Below are 13,485 nucleotides of genomic sequence, written 5' to 3'. Positions count from 1 at the left end.
GAAAGGAGTCCCAAGGCTCTCCGATGTGTTAGTAATCCAGAGCAGAGCTAAACCACAACAGCCATGTTGGACAGTACAGAGGTCACGAAACAAGGTCACCATTTTCCCCGGTATAACAAAGCTGCTGTTTAAGGTAGAAGCTTAAGTGGCTAAAGTCATGCAAAAAGGGTTGATTTGTCACTGTGAAGAAAAAGACTAAAAACTTTCAGACTGATGCTAGCTAAGGTGTATACAAAGCTGACCACTTTTCTGAGATAAGAAACCCCAGGTTTTTTACTAATTTTGGGTACTATGTAAAGTTGCTATGGATTTTCTTACTGTGATAGAGGTAATCAGACCCAAGCCCTGAACACAAAACTTACATTATCAGCATCCATCTCACACTTTCTGGAAATTCCTGATTTGTCTTATGCATGTATCTGACATACCATCACGCTTCCTTCTCTGCCACGTGACCCGACTGTGACCTCCTTGAATACCTGAATTTGGCACATTTAAGCAATGCCAAAACAGTGAAAGCATCATCCAGCATGGCCCAGCATTAGAAGTGACTTCAGAAGGTATCACACTCCTTACAATGTTGCAGTCTCTCCTGGCTCGCCTCAATTGAATCTCCACAACATGCAACAGAAAACAGTGTGATCTTGCTCTGCCAAAAATGGAACCTACAGGAGGCCCCAACACTGAGCTAAATATCACATAAAGAGATTAAAGTTGCATGACAAAAAGCTGAATATAGCAGAGGACACTGTATATCTGCTGACAATGGGAAAATGACTGAAATTCCCGCAGCCTGTATCAGAATTTCTCAAGTTGCAAGCTGTGAAAAATTTGAGAGAAAGAGGTCTTTTCCTCTTCCGAATTCAGAGAGCTTAGAAAACTTACGTGTGCAAATAAGAGGAAAACAGTACAATAAACAAAACTCAAGACAAAGGATGATACATGTTAAATGTCAGCAGGTCAGTAACCAGTTCCACTTTTTCCTGTATTAAATCTGATTAAGTTTATAGATATTATCAATAATTCTTTTCAAATTATCCTTATTTTTAAAAAATCAATTATAACCTACTGTAATAATGACATTTGACTAAAAATGGAAACTTTCATCTCATTATCATTATCCACAAATCAACTTCTGTCCAAAATCTTTTATGACTATCAGAAGGCAAAATTTCTTTGCTACACTATGTTCTACAAGACCATAAATTCCTGTGCACAAGCACAAGCCTGGGATAAAATGGAGATTTCAAAAGTAGTAAAATCTATACTTCAGTAAAAAAAACTGCCTCTGACTTCATAGAAAGGGTATTCTAAATCTTGTAAAATTATCACAGAGGAAGAGGTAAACAAGTCTCAGGCATTTGTCCAGCCTTCCACCTCACTCCCCCAGCCTCGTAATTTATAGCTGACTTGCATATGGTGCTCTCCTGTAGAACTCTGGTCTTTCATTAAAATAAAATTAATTTTTGAACCTTGGAAAATTTGGTTTTAAGATATTTGAGTTCTATGAGGTCAAATACCTACACAGAGCAGGATTTTGGATAATCTATATGCTATTTTTTAAAGCTTAGTATCCCCAGAGAAACCAGAAGATGAATCACTTTTCTGGAATGATATATTTTAGCATCTAAACTAAATTAATGTTAAAACACACCTGTCCTTAGTACTTAACTGGAAAAAAAAATAAAAAAGCTGAACTTTATCCCTACACATATGCATTCAGCATGCATTTTTTGTATACACCAAAATTACTGAGAACTAGCTATTTCCCCTATGATTACTATCAAAATCCCAGAAGTACGGTATAGTAAGTTGGAAGATTTCACTCATGTCTTTGAAAGTTCTGTCTTTCGAGCAAAGCAAACAGACCGAAAAGGTATTGAATTTCAGGTATAACCCTTGACAGACAAGTTCAAACTTACAGGAAAGACATGAAGTCCTGACCAATGCAGACATTTATGACATTTATAATTTTAAAAATGTCAACATGATTAACATATCAAAATATGTTCCTGAATTAGGAAATGGAAGAATCTTGAGAGATCTTAATTTCAAAATTGCAAGCTGAAATCTGGTCTTTGACTAGCAGTAACAATAAAATGTTCTTGTTTGTTTAGTTATCCATCCAAAGCAAGTTGCAGTCTCAGTCCAATATCCTTGGAAACTGCATTAATAGAATCATGGCAAACAAAAACTGAATATAAAACTTGTTAGACAGTCTATAAAATAACTGTCATCGCTTCATCTCTGAGCACACAGTAGGGAAGGAATTGCATAATAAAGACATTACAGTTTATGGAAATTTATAGTATAGTGTATAAAGATATAATGTTGTCAACAGTAAGAAAGTCTAAATTATACTGAACTTCCTTCACATGCTTATCTTTACTTAGATATATTTTCCTAAAGTGCTCCTCTCTTTCTTTATCCTAGATAAATTTGTGAGGTCCAAAGTCAGGTTATGAGTTCCAGATAAATCAGAAGAAACAACACAATCCACCCCATATAAGTTAGTTGACCAATTCACCAGGCATTCTGAACCAGACAAAAAACCACAATGACAAACCCTTCAAAACATCTTGAATCACTAGCATGAGGAAAAAGCCTGTCATAAAAAATAAATTCATTGTTTGTCAATGAATACAAGGATTTAGATTTGCCCAAAAATTAACATACCATGCTAAGACTATTTAAATATTTCCCCATTCTCTGCACTTTTTGTTTCCTTCCTAGTCAGCTGCAAGTTTTATGCATCACTTATAAGGCTTTCCAAATTCTTCACAGAAATTCTAGCTCTGTAATCTGTCAAGAAAGAGGCCTCAATGGACTTTTGCCCACTTGAATACGGCTACAAGCACACCTCATGACTCACTCTCCCAATGGTCTTACATGGCAACCTGTTTCCTTCCCCAGCACCTACTTTTATATTGCACAGCAATACACTGCTCAAAAAGACACAGTGTTACCTGCAAAGAACCAGTATTTCCTAGGCTACTAAAAACTGTGTGATGTAGCAACACTTAGTTTCTTCCTGTGGGATTTAAGTTTCTACTGTCACTGTATCAGCATCTCTTTGTGAAGCACCAAATAAAGGGTCATACTGACAGTTATGCTACCTTCACTGGCCAAATTTCTACCCCTCTATTGAGCGTAATGTCTGTTATAGGTATAGTCTTATGCCCTCTTCATTTTGGAGAATATTTGAGCGGGTTTTGCTCACAGTGAAAAAAAGTGACTGGTTCAATCCTGATAATTTCACTCTATGTCCAGATCCCGGCATGAACAGCTGTAATAGTTTGCATCATACATTTTCATATCAGCACCTTTGCTCCCCAGACAGTTTAAGAAACGACAACATTTTATTCTGATTAAATAAACTTAAACATACAAAGACTTAAATGTTCTATGTTTAAAGGGGCTGTTGAAGTTTATTAAGGTATTCCTCTTTCATAGGGCTGACTAAAACTTCTGCTACTGCAGCCTGTCTCTCATTAAAATACATGACCCAAACTTGAATATTTTATAACCAGTACTGAAGAATCAGGAAGGAAACATGCAAGCAATCAGCATAAAGCAGCTTTTTCCAAAAACAATCACAGCCATCTGAATGGATTTCCTTGAATTATGCCAAAGAATTAAACAAAATTTTAATGATGCCTTCTATTTTCTATACTCAGAGAACACTAGACAGCTAGTATTCTTAAATTGATCTTGCATGTGCTGTATTAAGGGATTGATATTCCCAACATGTTTTTAATATCTTGAAATAATACTGGCATAGAAAAAATTGCAATTTTTATTTGTCTGAAATAATGAATGCAACATTCATGGAAATCAGGCAAGGACACTAATATTTCATCATCAAACCACTTAGATCAACCCAAACTGTTTTCTTCACATCAAAGGAAAGACATATTTTTCTCCTTAGCTCTGACTGCGGTCAGCTGGAGCTTTACAGCAAAACACAGTAATAAAGAAGAAAGGAGGGAGAAGTGCTACCTCTCTCAGCATGACAGAAAAAGCAGCAGCCTGCAGACAAAATGCTTACTACATATTTTACGGATGTTTAGGGAAACTTTTCTCAAATTTAAAAGAATTCAAATACATACAAGCATATTACTCCAGTTTACTTAAAGTAATATCAACATTTCTAAAGAAAGTTCTATATATTCATAATACTACAGTTGAAACTCTAGCTATACTCAAACCAGGCAATTTAGAATATTAATACTTCTCATTGATTTTTAAATACAGAACTACAGCACAGCACACAGATTTGGAAAATTCTGGGACTTAGTAAAAAGTTCATGTAAACTCCACCATGTTTAAAAGGCAACTCATTCTACAAAGTAGTATTAATTTTCAATTAAGATATATTCTAGCTTTCAATTCTGCTGCACAAATTTCTACATGGCCTTTTGCATATACTAATGTAACATCTTTACATCTAATTAACTTTCCATTTAAGTAAATGGTGTAATTACAAATTCCAGCATATGATTAACACACTTTCACCTGGATGTAGTTGGTCTTTTTTTTTTTTATGCTGAGCCCTATATTTGCATATTTAAGTAGTTCCTCAAAGGATAGCATGCTGAATGGAGATGGAAAAATGCATCATTTCAAACTGTATTTGTACAGTAAAGCACATGATAAGGACACCAATATTTCCAGGCAGCAGAATAACAGCACAGCAGAATCATGAACATACAAAACTTACATTTCAATGGGCAAAATCCATATATCTTGTCAACGTCAAAGTCTGAAGTGGTTCCACACCAGAACCAGCCATCTGATCTGCCAGCATCTGTGCAGTCAGCATACCATTTATCACCAAACTTAAAAGGGAATACACAAGGTGCTCCATTGGCATTTCCTTTCACCGTGTAGGTATCTAAGGAGACACAACAATTTAAAAACATATAAGCAATAATAAGCATGGGATATATATATATATATAAGTTCAGTTTTATGATCATATTATAGCATATGATAGCAAGCAGAGAGCTTGCTAGTTTGGTATACAAACTGTACTAGAAATGGGATATTGATAATTTTCCTCTCTAGCTCTAAACTGATACCCGTGCCCATAATGAGACAAATTTTTATTACTTAAGGAAACCACTGACTGAAACTGCCAAGACAAGTATATTTGCATGCTAAATTTTACATGCATAAGAATCAAAAGTATAAAATCCACACAGTGAAGCAATTTTCTTTTTAAGCACAAACAGCTGCTGATTCTTCTGTCAATAACCCACTCAATTGCTCACCATTTTAGACTGGGAAGAGCACATACATAGAAACTTGAAAGATATATACCAGAGAATGATTCCTATATACTATGCTCAAATAAAATTTCATTGGCATCTAAAGATAATTTTTGTTTCACCAGAAACCTGACTCAATGAAACTTATCAAAAGTAACTAAAGCAGTTTTCTGTATGTGCACATACAATGTACACGCATTGATGGGAGGCCATACAGAGGAACACTTACTTGACAGGGACTGCTAGAAAGGTGACATAACAAGGTCACTCACAGAGCTGCTAGAAAACAAAGATGGAAGGAATGGCAGGCCATCACTCCATCTCCACCCTGCCTCCCTTCACATGATTTACTTTGCTAGGGTTCTTTTATTCTGGCTTTAGACCAAAGACGAGTGCTGTAATCAGCCATTGTGTAAACCACAGAAAATGCATCCATACTTCCCTCTGTGACCATTTCTGTTTATCAAAGAATACTTAATGGGAAGCCAAACGTATTCCTAGATACTTATCATAAATATATGTATATATGTATGTACGTATGTATGTATGTATTGTACATAACTTTTTCAAATTTAACTATTTAAAATATCTTATTTCTTTGTCTAGCACATCAGCACCAACTCTGAGACTCACTTTAAACACGTAGGAAGGTGTCTTCAATATACTGGAGCTAAAGATATCAGGAGTTAACTAAATCCTTACAGCATAAATAATACTTGCTTCCCAAGGAAAAAAAAAAACATAATCAACAGACTAATGTAACACTTACACTACCTCTTTCTGTACACATGTAAATAGAAAAAGCTATCATTAACTGTTGTATAATAGTTACACACATTCTGAATAACCACAGGCTTTTTTTCCCCTCTCCAAATGAATCACTACCATGCATGGTTAACTATCTATCAGAATTTCAACAACTTTGACCAAAAAGCAAAATGAAGCCCCCAGAAAACATAAAACACATACTCAGGTATTGCTGATTTCACCAGAAATCACACTCACTGATCATTAAAGAGAAGGAAATTCTCCTACACTTCTAAATATTTCAATTAGATGCATATAGAAATGAGTTTGAAATACAGAAATTAATTTACAGAACTTTACCTTCATAGCCTCGAGAACACAGATCGTCTGTGGTTCCGTAGACTTTCCACCTACTCCATAAACCAGATCCCTTGTACAGCATAATATTCCTTTCCTGTCTGTTTCCATAGTTGAAAAACAAATCTTCCCCTTGGATTGCAAAGAGAGTCTCATTTCTGCATTCCCATCGCTGAAGTTCACTAGCCTTGTCACAAGGATACAGAGTGACCGGAACCCAGTCTTTCTTCGAAGGCACTCCCAAGCACAATTTGAATGCTATGCTCATAAGCTGGTGATCTGAGACCCACCTGAATTTTTGTGACTCATTTTCTTGAACACAAGGAGCAGTAGTCACTGAATTAGAACTTTGAGCCAGTACACAGCGCTTGTGATCTTCATTATATATTAAGAAGATGCTAGTATCTGGAAGACAAAAAACACTGGAATCATTTGGTTTGAAGTAATCTTACCTATTATCTAAATGAAATATGAATCCAGACACTACTCTTGGGGTTAAAATCTCATCACCTGTTCAGCAAAAGAAAGTGCACTACTCCCGTGGCCCACACCTGTTAAGATGACTGTAGAATGCAACTAGTTCGGATGTTTCATTTCAACCATTTTGTGTCAGTGGAAGCATCTACACTCAAAAGTGCAAGGCAGCAGAGATGCAGATCTAGTCTCTCCCATAGCTCTAAAGCGTGGGTTAAACTAAAGAGGAAAAATACACTCATGGTATCATTTCAAGCTGCACCCATGGGAGTTACAGAAAAAAGGGAGCATGCACACCGCACACTGTACACTGCAGATCCTGACACTGAGCACTCCGGCAGTACTGGCTCCTTGATTTGGGCTCCCAGGCGTGAGGATGACAAGAGGTGCTAAGTTCTTCAGGCTTCGTTTCCCTACAGTGGGGAGTTCTGTTCCCGTAAACTCTGCTAAAATCCTTAAAGTCTTAACTGAGGGGAAGGATATTCTTTTAAGCTTTATACACAACCTACTTGTAGGGCTACAACAGCATATTCATTTTTCACTCAACTGCAGTCATCAGTGATTTCTTTCTCTTTTCTTACCTTTCTCCATTATGAATGAATGAATGAAATACTGACAACAGTGGAATTTGCCATCATCAGGTATGCCTCTTAATGACTTATGAAGATCCACCAGGCTCTTCATAGCTCCCAAAGTTATTTCTCCCTCTCAGTAAATAGTGCTTCACAGCATGCATTTTCATGTATTCAAGGTTTATTTCAAAATTGTAACCACTAGAAAAGTTTTTAGCATTTCTTATGTTTGGATGCACTATGAGCTGGTCTTGCCCAAAGACTGAGAATTTCTCCTCTCTGATTCCCTTGAGATACATTTTAGCACAGTAACTTAATAGTTCTCTCTGATATTAGATTTCATAACGTAACAGGATGCACAAGGTCTTAAAACTGTATTTTAACTGGACTACAAGCCAGGAAAGATAAATACTAATTTATGTGACTCTGGGGATTGAAACTAATTAAAACATTATTTATTTTAGTGTATGATTACCAAATTAAACAAATTCTATAATAGAGAAATATTTAAGGGGAATACAGGTTAACCACAGAAAATTTTCCCTTCTCTGCTGAGGCTCCAACGTGGAAATGATCATACTTTTTTGCAGAAGAACAACCTAGGAACAAATAACCTCTCTCTCAGAGAAAGAGCTGACCTAGACTTATCTCATCCATGGCTCAGTTTCCTTCTCCTGTCCTTTGACTTCCAACTCACTGGGAAGTAGTGTAAAACTGATGAGCACTGAAGACAGAAATTGTTGCCTTTTGCCAATCTGTTTTACTCACAGACAATACAAGGAAATGTATAATTATCACTGCTGGTGATAACTTTTTTTATTCTGCTTTTCTATTACCATTTAGCATAATGTTATTGTAAACTGATACATGCAATGCTTGCAACATTCTTTTTCCTGAAATCTTATTTAAAATTTCTGGGTAAAAGAGATGTCAGACATTTTCATATGCGTGGAAAACACTGCCTGATCTTCCAAACTGTTACAATTGTATTTGTGGCCTAAAATAACATTCCTTATTTTATGCAGTTTATGGTGTTAAAAAGAGGATGCTATACACATGAAAAAGGTACCCCAAAGTCAAAAGCCTGGATTGTTACACCCAAGCCTGAAAGGGTGTGGAGTTTTGGCTTCAGAAACAAGATTAGAAAACTGAACAAATAGGTCTGGCTAGTGGAGAGGAAAAAAAAAAAAAAAAAAAAAAAAAGACAAATCTTTGGTCCTGTGCTATTCTGACTGTACCTTTACAAAGTGTTAGTGTGTAAATGCAACACAGCTGCTTATACAAGGGCCCCAGCACATGCAGTGCTCTGACAGGGAATAATACCTAGGTAAGCAGCTAAAGGGCCAACACAGCCAAGCAGGCATTGAAAATAAGATGGCACCAAAACAGGAGGACAGCACAGGAGGTGGCAGGATGCAGGAGCAACTGTGGCTGAGACTGTAGTTGCAGGATTTCCTTCCCCTCAGAGTTGCTCCTGTCTCATCCATGACCATACAGCAGACCTGTAGCACGGTCCTGTATTGCTCTAGTTTACAGCTTTATTTCTGTATTTTTTCTGCCTGCTTGGACGCCAAAGGGGATTCCTATACAACACTTTCCATGTGAGTTATTAGATAGTATAGAAGAATATTAAACAAGCCAGGTATTTGTGCAACACTTTCTATGACTTGCCAGCTCTTCTCTGTAAACACCTGATAGCACTCCTGTCAACATGATGAGTTGTATCTGTAAAATGGGCTGAGCAGAATTACTCATATAACCATTAACTGTGTTTCACTGTTTTGTAGCAACATTTGTTATAGAGCTCCCATAACAGGGTGCCATTCTTCACTATAGATAAGCTGTAGGCAATACACTTAAAGGTCCACCACAGCATGATCATGAGTACCACAGTCTTGGTACTTTGAATCACACCACTTTCTAACAGAGTAATCTATATTTTGAAAATTACTCCTGCAAGGAGGTTCCTTAAAATGCATAGGAGCATGCCAGGCATAGGAACCAACTTACCTCACTGGTGTAACCTATTCAGGGAGATCTAGCATCTTTTCCCTCAAATGTCCCAAGTAGATGCTAATAGAATTTTTCTCACAGGCTTTCATTTTTCTTCATCCACCACACTGTGACTATTTGCCTATCTCTGACCTCAGCTTATATCTGAAGAATTGTGCCAAATACTGTAAAATCTCACTGGTCAATTATCTTTTCCACAGTAGAGTCTTCCAGTATGCCAAGGTAGCTTCATACTCTGCAGAATTTACAAACTATCACAGATTATGCAAGTATAAATCAAGAAGTAACTCGTGAAGCCAATGAAGCGCTACCAGTGTCAAACACTAATGGAGAGCACCAGAAGAGCATGCCAAAAGCCAGAGGCAAGAGAGGGGGAGCAATGAGACAGCAAGCAGGTAGGCTGACTGTCTTCTCCACACAGATTCTCGATTACCAGATGGCCTACAATGATTGCTGCTAATTACACAAAGCAAGAAATGTTACATGGCAGTGTTATGAAGTTTTGCTTCAGTAGACCTGAAACGTGAGAGTGGAGGATGCTGAGAGGCTTTCAGGAAGGGCAGATGCAAAACTTTCACTGAAAAATAGCCGTGCGCCTGAAATCACTGTAATTCTCAGAGCAAGCATGTGAAAGCTTCAGGTGTCACAAAGAAACACAGCTTTCACCTGTTTTCACAGCTCTAATCCCTGTCAATACCTCAGCTACCTTAACATCCCCCCATGAAAGCTATCTGTCAAAAGCAGGTCCCCAGGCCCATCACAGACCATAGGGAGCCCCAACACCAGGCCTCGGCAGTGAGGAGGTATTTGAGGGAAAGCTGGGTGATGGTGTTAAACTGATCAGGGACTGAGTCTCCGGAGTGATGGGGGAAACTGAGGCACTGCCCATGACAGCCCTGTTTGGCACCCACAACGCCACGGGCACCCAAAAGGCCACCTCATTGGGCAGCTTCGCCCACCGGGCACTTCAGGGTGCAGGCAAGGAGGGGGAGGCAGTTGGGGTGGGAGGCTGAAGGAGGGCCCGAGGGGAGGCAGTAGCACCCCGCCGCATCGAGGCTCCCCCTCAGGCAGCACTGAGGGGGTTAAAATGGCCGCGGTCTTCTCCACCTGCACGAACTGTCGGTCGGTTCGTCCGTCCCCCTCCATCCCCCCTCCCCATCCTCAAGCCTCGGGTCAGGCTGGGCTCGGTGCCCGCCGCGACCCTGCTCTTTTCTCGTTATGTCTTAACCCGCACAGCCCCTGCGGACACTTACCCAGCAGAGGAAAAACCCGGAGGGGAAGTACGAGGAGAAGCAGGAGCAGGGAGGGAGCCATCGCCGCGGCTTCGCCCGAGGCGCCCCGGCGCTGAGGAGAGAGAGAGGGCTTCCCGCCGGGCAAGTCCTCCGCACTTGTGAAGGGCTGGTGGATCAGGGAAAAGCTCTGGGCTCGAAATGATAAGGAAATATCCTGTCACATGGGGCGTTTTGAAATAACAGGAATTCGCTGTTCAAACTTTGCTTTCCTAAGCTTTTTTTCCCTCAGCGGAGGGAAGAGCCTCCTTCCAGGCACATGCAGGTGATAAAGTGGTGATAGCTGAGAGGAGGGCTGTCTTTTTGTTGTTGTCGTTGTGGTGATGGTTCTTTTTTTTCATCCCCTTTGCCACCCTGTCAGGGTTGCATGTGGGTCAGTGGTTTGTTTTCCAAGAAAATTAGCCAAACGCGCGCTGAGGGAGCAGGACATCCCCCACACCCCCTTCTCTCTGGGGTGAACCCAAGTCTCCAACAAAACGCCCGCTCGAGCGACCGGGTTTCTCCTGAAAGCGAGGACTGCAGAAGTAGGAGAGACCTACTTTTGGGAAACCGGGATTTGGGTTGCCCCCCGCCGCCCCCCCATCACTCCTCCCCCACTTGCGAGCAGGTTGCTCCAACGACCGCCGGGGAGAGGAACGCGGGGAGGCGGCCGGGGCCGGGGCCGGGGCGGGCGGCGCAGCCTGTGCCCTGGGGTGGGAAGGAAGAGCCGGAGGGGACGCCCCGGCTTAAAAACTCTAACGAAGCATTGTTTGAGCTCAAATAAAATGATTCTTCTGACTGTGGTGGCTATATCTGTTGTTAACAGGATTCAAATCTTCCTCGTGAACCGGAACGTGAGAAAAACAGAACCTTGCTTGCTAACTGGGTTTTCATAAACTGAAGCACCGACGTGGAAATAGATAATCTTTCTAAAAAGGTGCCTTTAGAGCACAGTCTGCCTTCAGGTTTTTACGGCTTCTTGGGGTGCTGGTTAGGAGACTTCTCTGTGTGCTTTTTTGTGGGGAGTAGCATGTTATTGCTTAGGGGCTGTTATCAATATACGGTCTGAAGGGTCCCAAAGGGATTGAGAACATCAGTCTTACTGCTGTTTTACATATAGCGGCTTTTTTAACGTGCGGGGTTTACTGAGCATACATGAATTTCCAAAGCATCAAACCTACCATGTGTAGGTTTGTAGGCATGTTGTACACAGCAGCTCTACCTGTACTGTCACACACTCAGAAATCTCTGGTAAGTACTGAAGATCTTCAAAACCCTCCTTGCTGGAAGTTCTGAGTGTCTGGGAAACACCAATGTGAGATTAGTATGGAAGAAAAGGCATAGTGAGAAGGTACTTTGACAATATTATTAGAGGGGAAGAAATAACGGAGATGAAGTCCAAGCTCATTTGAAGTCAACGATGAAACTCCTGTTAACACTGAAGGGATTCTAGCCAGGCACTTCTGCTGTGCTGGGCCCTGCTGTGGACTACATGTGGGGAATGAAGAGGAAGTGCTTCATTATTTCTCTCATCTGTGGACCCACATGAACATCAGGAACAGCCTGACCTGGGGACAGGAGGTGGGAAGTATTTCAGCCATAATCAGCGATGCTCTGTATCATGATGTTGATGAATTCTCATCTGGGAAACTTCATCTCTTGCTGCAGTATATGGCAGATATTTATTATTTGCTATTTGCAATGGCCTTTATGCTGAACAACTAAAAGATCTGAGTGCTTACACTGAGATTATAACTAACTCACATAATCATAGTACAATTCAGAAATGAAGAATTCCTCCATATTCTAACACCATCACCTTCAAAAGATTCAGGCATTCAAAGCATGTATGAAAAGTGTCTTTAGAGGTAGAAGAAAAAATATTTTCCTAAACCACATTAATATTTGTTTACAGATTTATTTTATTAGGAGTTGGCAACACCTGAAAGCCCAGGAAAGCATCTAGTGCTAGAAGGAAGCACACTCACACCTTGAGTATTGTGTCCAGTTTTGGGCACCTCAATATGAGAGAGATATCAAGGTGCTGGAATGAGTGCAGAGGAGGGCAACAAAGCTGGTGAAGGGCCTGGAGAATAAATCCTATGAGGAGCAATTGAAGGAGCTGGGACTGTTCAGTTTGAGGAAGAGAAGGCTGAGGAGAGACCTCATCATTCTCTACACCTACCTGAAAGGACATTGTAGAGAGGTTGGTGCTGGTCTCTTCTCACAGGTGATTAGTGACAGAACAAGGGGGAACGGCTTTAAACTCCAACAGGGGAGGTTTAGACTGGATATTAGGAAAAAATTTTTCACAGAAGGAGTGGTCAGACAGTGGAATAGGCTGCCCAGGGAGGTGGTGGAGTCACCATCCCTGGATGTGTTTAAGGGTCGTTTAGATGAAATGTTGGGGGATGTGGTGTAGGGGAGAACTTTGTAGAGTAGGGCTGATGGTTGGACTCGATGATCCCAAGGGTCTTTTCCAACCTGAATGATTCTGTGATTCTGTGAAGGAACAAGTCAGAAGATGGAGAATAATGCTGCTGCCCCAACAGAATAATGTTATTTATCTGAAGGTTTGGGAATTCATGGTGTTTTGGCCCAAGATAAACAGAGAAGGGAAACACTGTGAAGTTCAGTCTCAATGTAAGTAAGTACAACCACCACAAAAGTCTTTGGATTAAACCCAGATGATTCACATAGCAAAGAGGGCTGCACATAACTTATGTGTGTATGTGTGTCACAGAAATAGGCAGAAACATGGAAGCAAGTAGATGAGTAGTTACA

At 40.2% G+C, this 13,485-nt stretch overlaps 1 protein-coding gene across 2 annotated transcripts in view; it reads right to left on the bottom strand.

Annotated features, from left to right (window-relative positions):
* LOC141942359 (macrophage mannose receptor 1-like) overlaps positions 1 to 11,160 on the bottom strand; it is a 66,021-nt gene extending 54,861 nt beyond the window's left edge. Inside the window, exons 1-3 of one of the 2 annotated variants that reach the window (XM_074865406.1) lie at positions 10,687 to 11,160; positions 6,378 to 6,779; positions 4,721 to 4,894 (exon numbers count right to left, since the gene is read on the bottom strand). In XM_074865406.1, the coding sequence (XP_074721507.1) occupies positions 4,721 to 4,894; positions 6,378 to 6,779; positions 10,687 to 10,747 (637 nt within the window). In that variant the 5' untranslated portion in view covers positions 10,748 to 11,160. The remainder of the gene's footprint in view (positions 1 to 4,720; positions 4,895 to 6,377; positions 6,780 to 10,686) is intronic. The other variant, XM_074865416.1, reaches the window with a different exon arrangement.
* Between the last annotated feature and the right edge of the window lie 2,325 nt (positions 11,161 to 13,485).

Source organism: Strix uralensis, chromosome 1 (genome assembly GCF_047716275.1).
Source record: "Strix uralensis isolate ZFMK-TIS-50842 chromosome 1, bStrUra1, whole genome shotgun sequence".
NCBI classification, from domain to species: domain Eukaryota; kingdom Metazoa; phylum Chordata; class Aves; order Strigiformes; family Strigidae; genus Strix; species Strix uralensis.
This window is presented reverse-complemented; position numbering and strand designations above follow the sequence as displayed.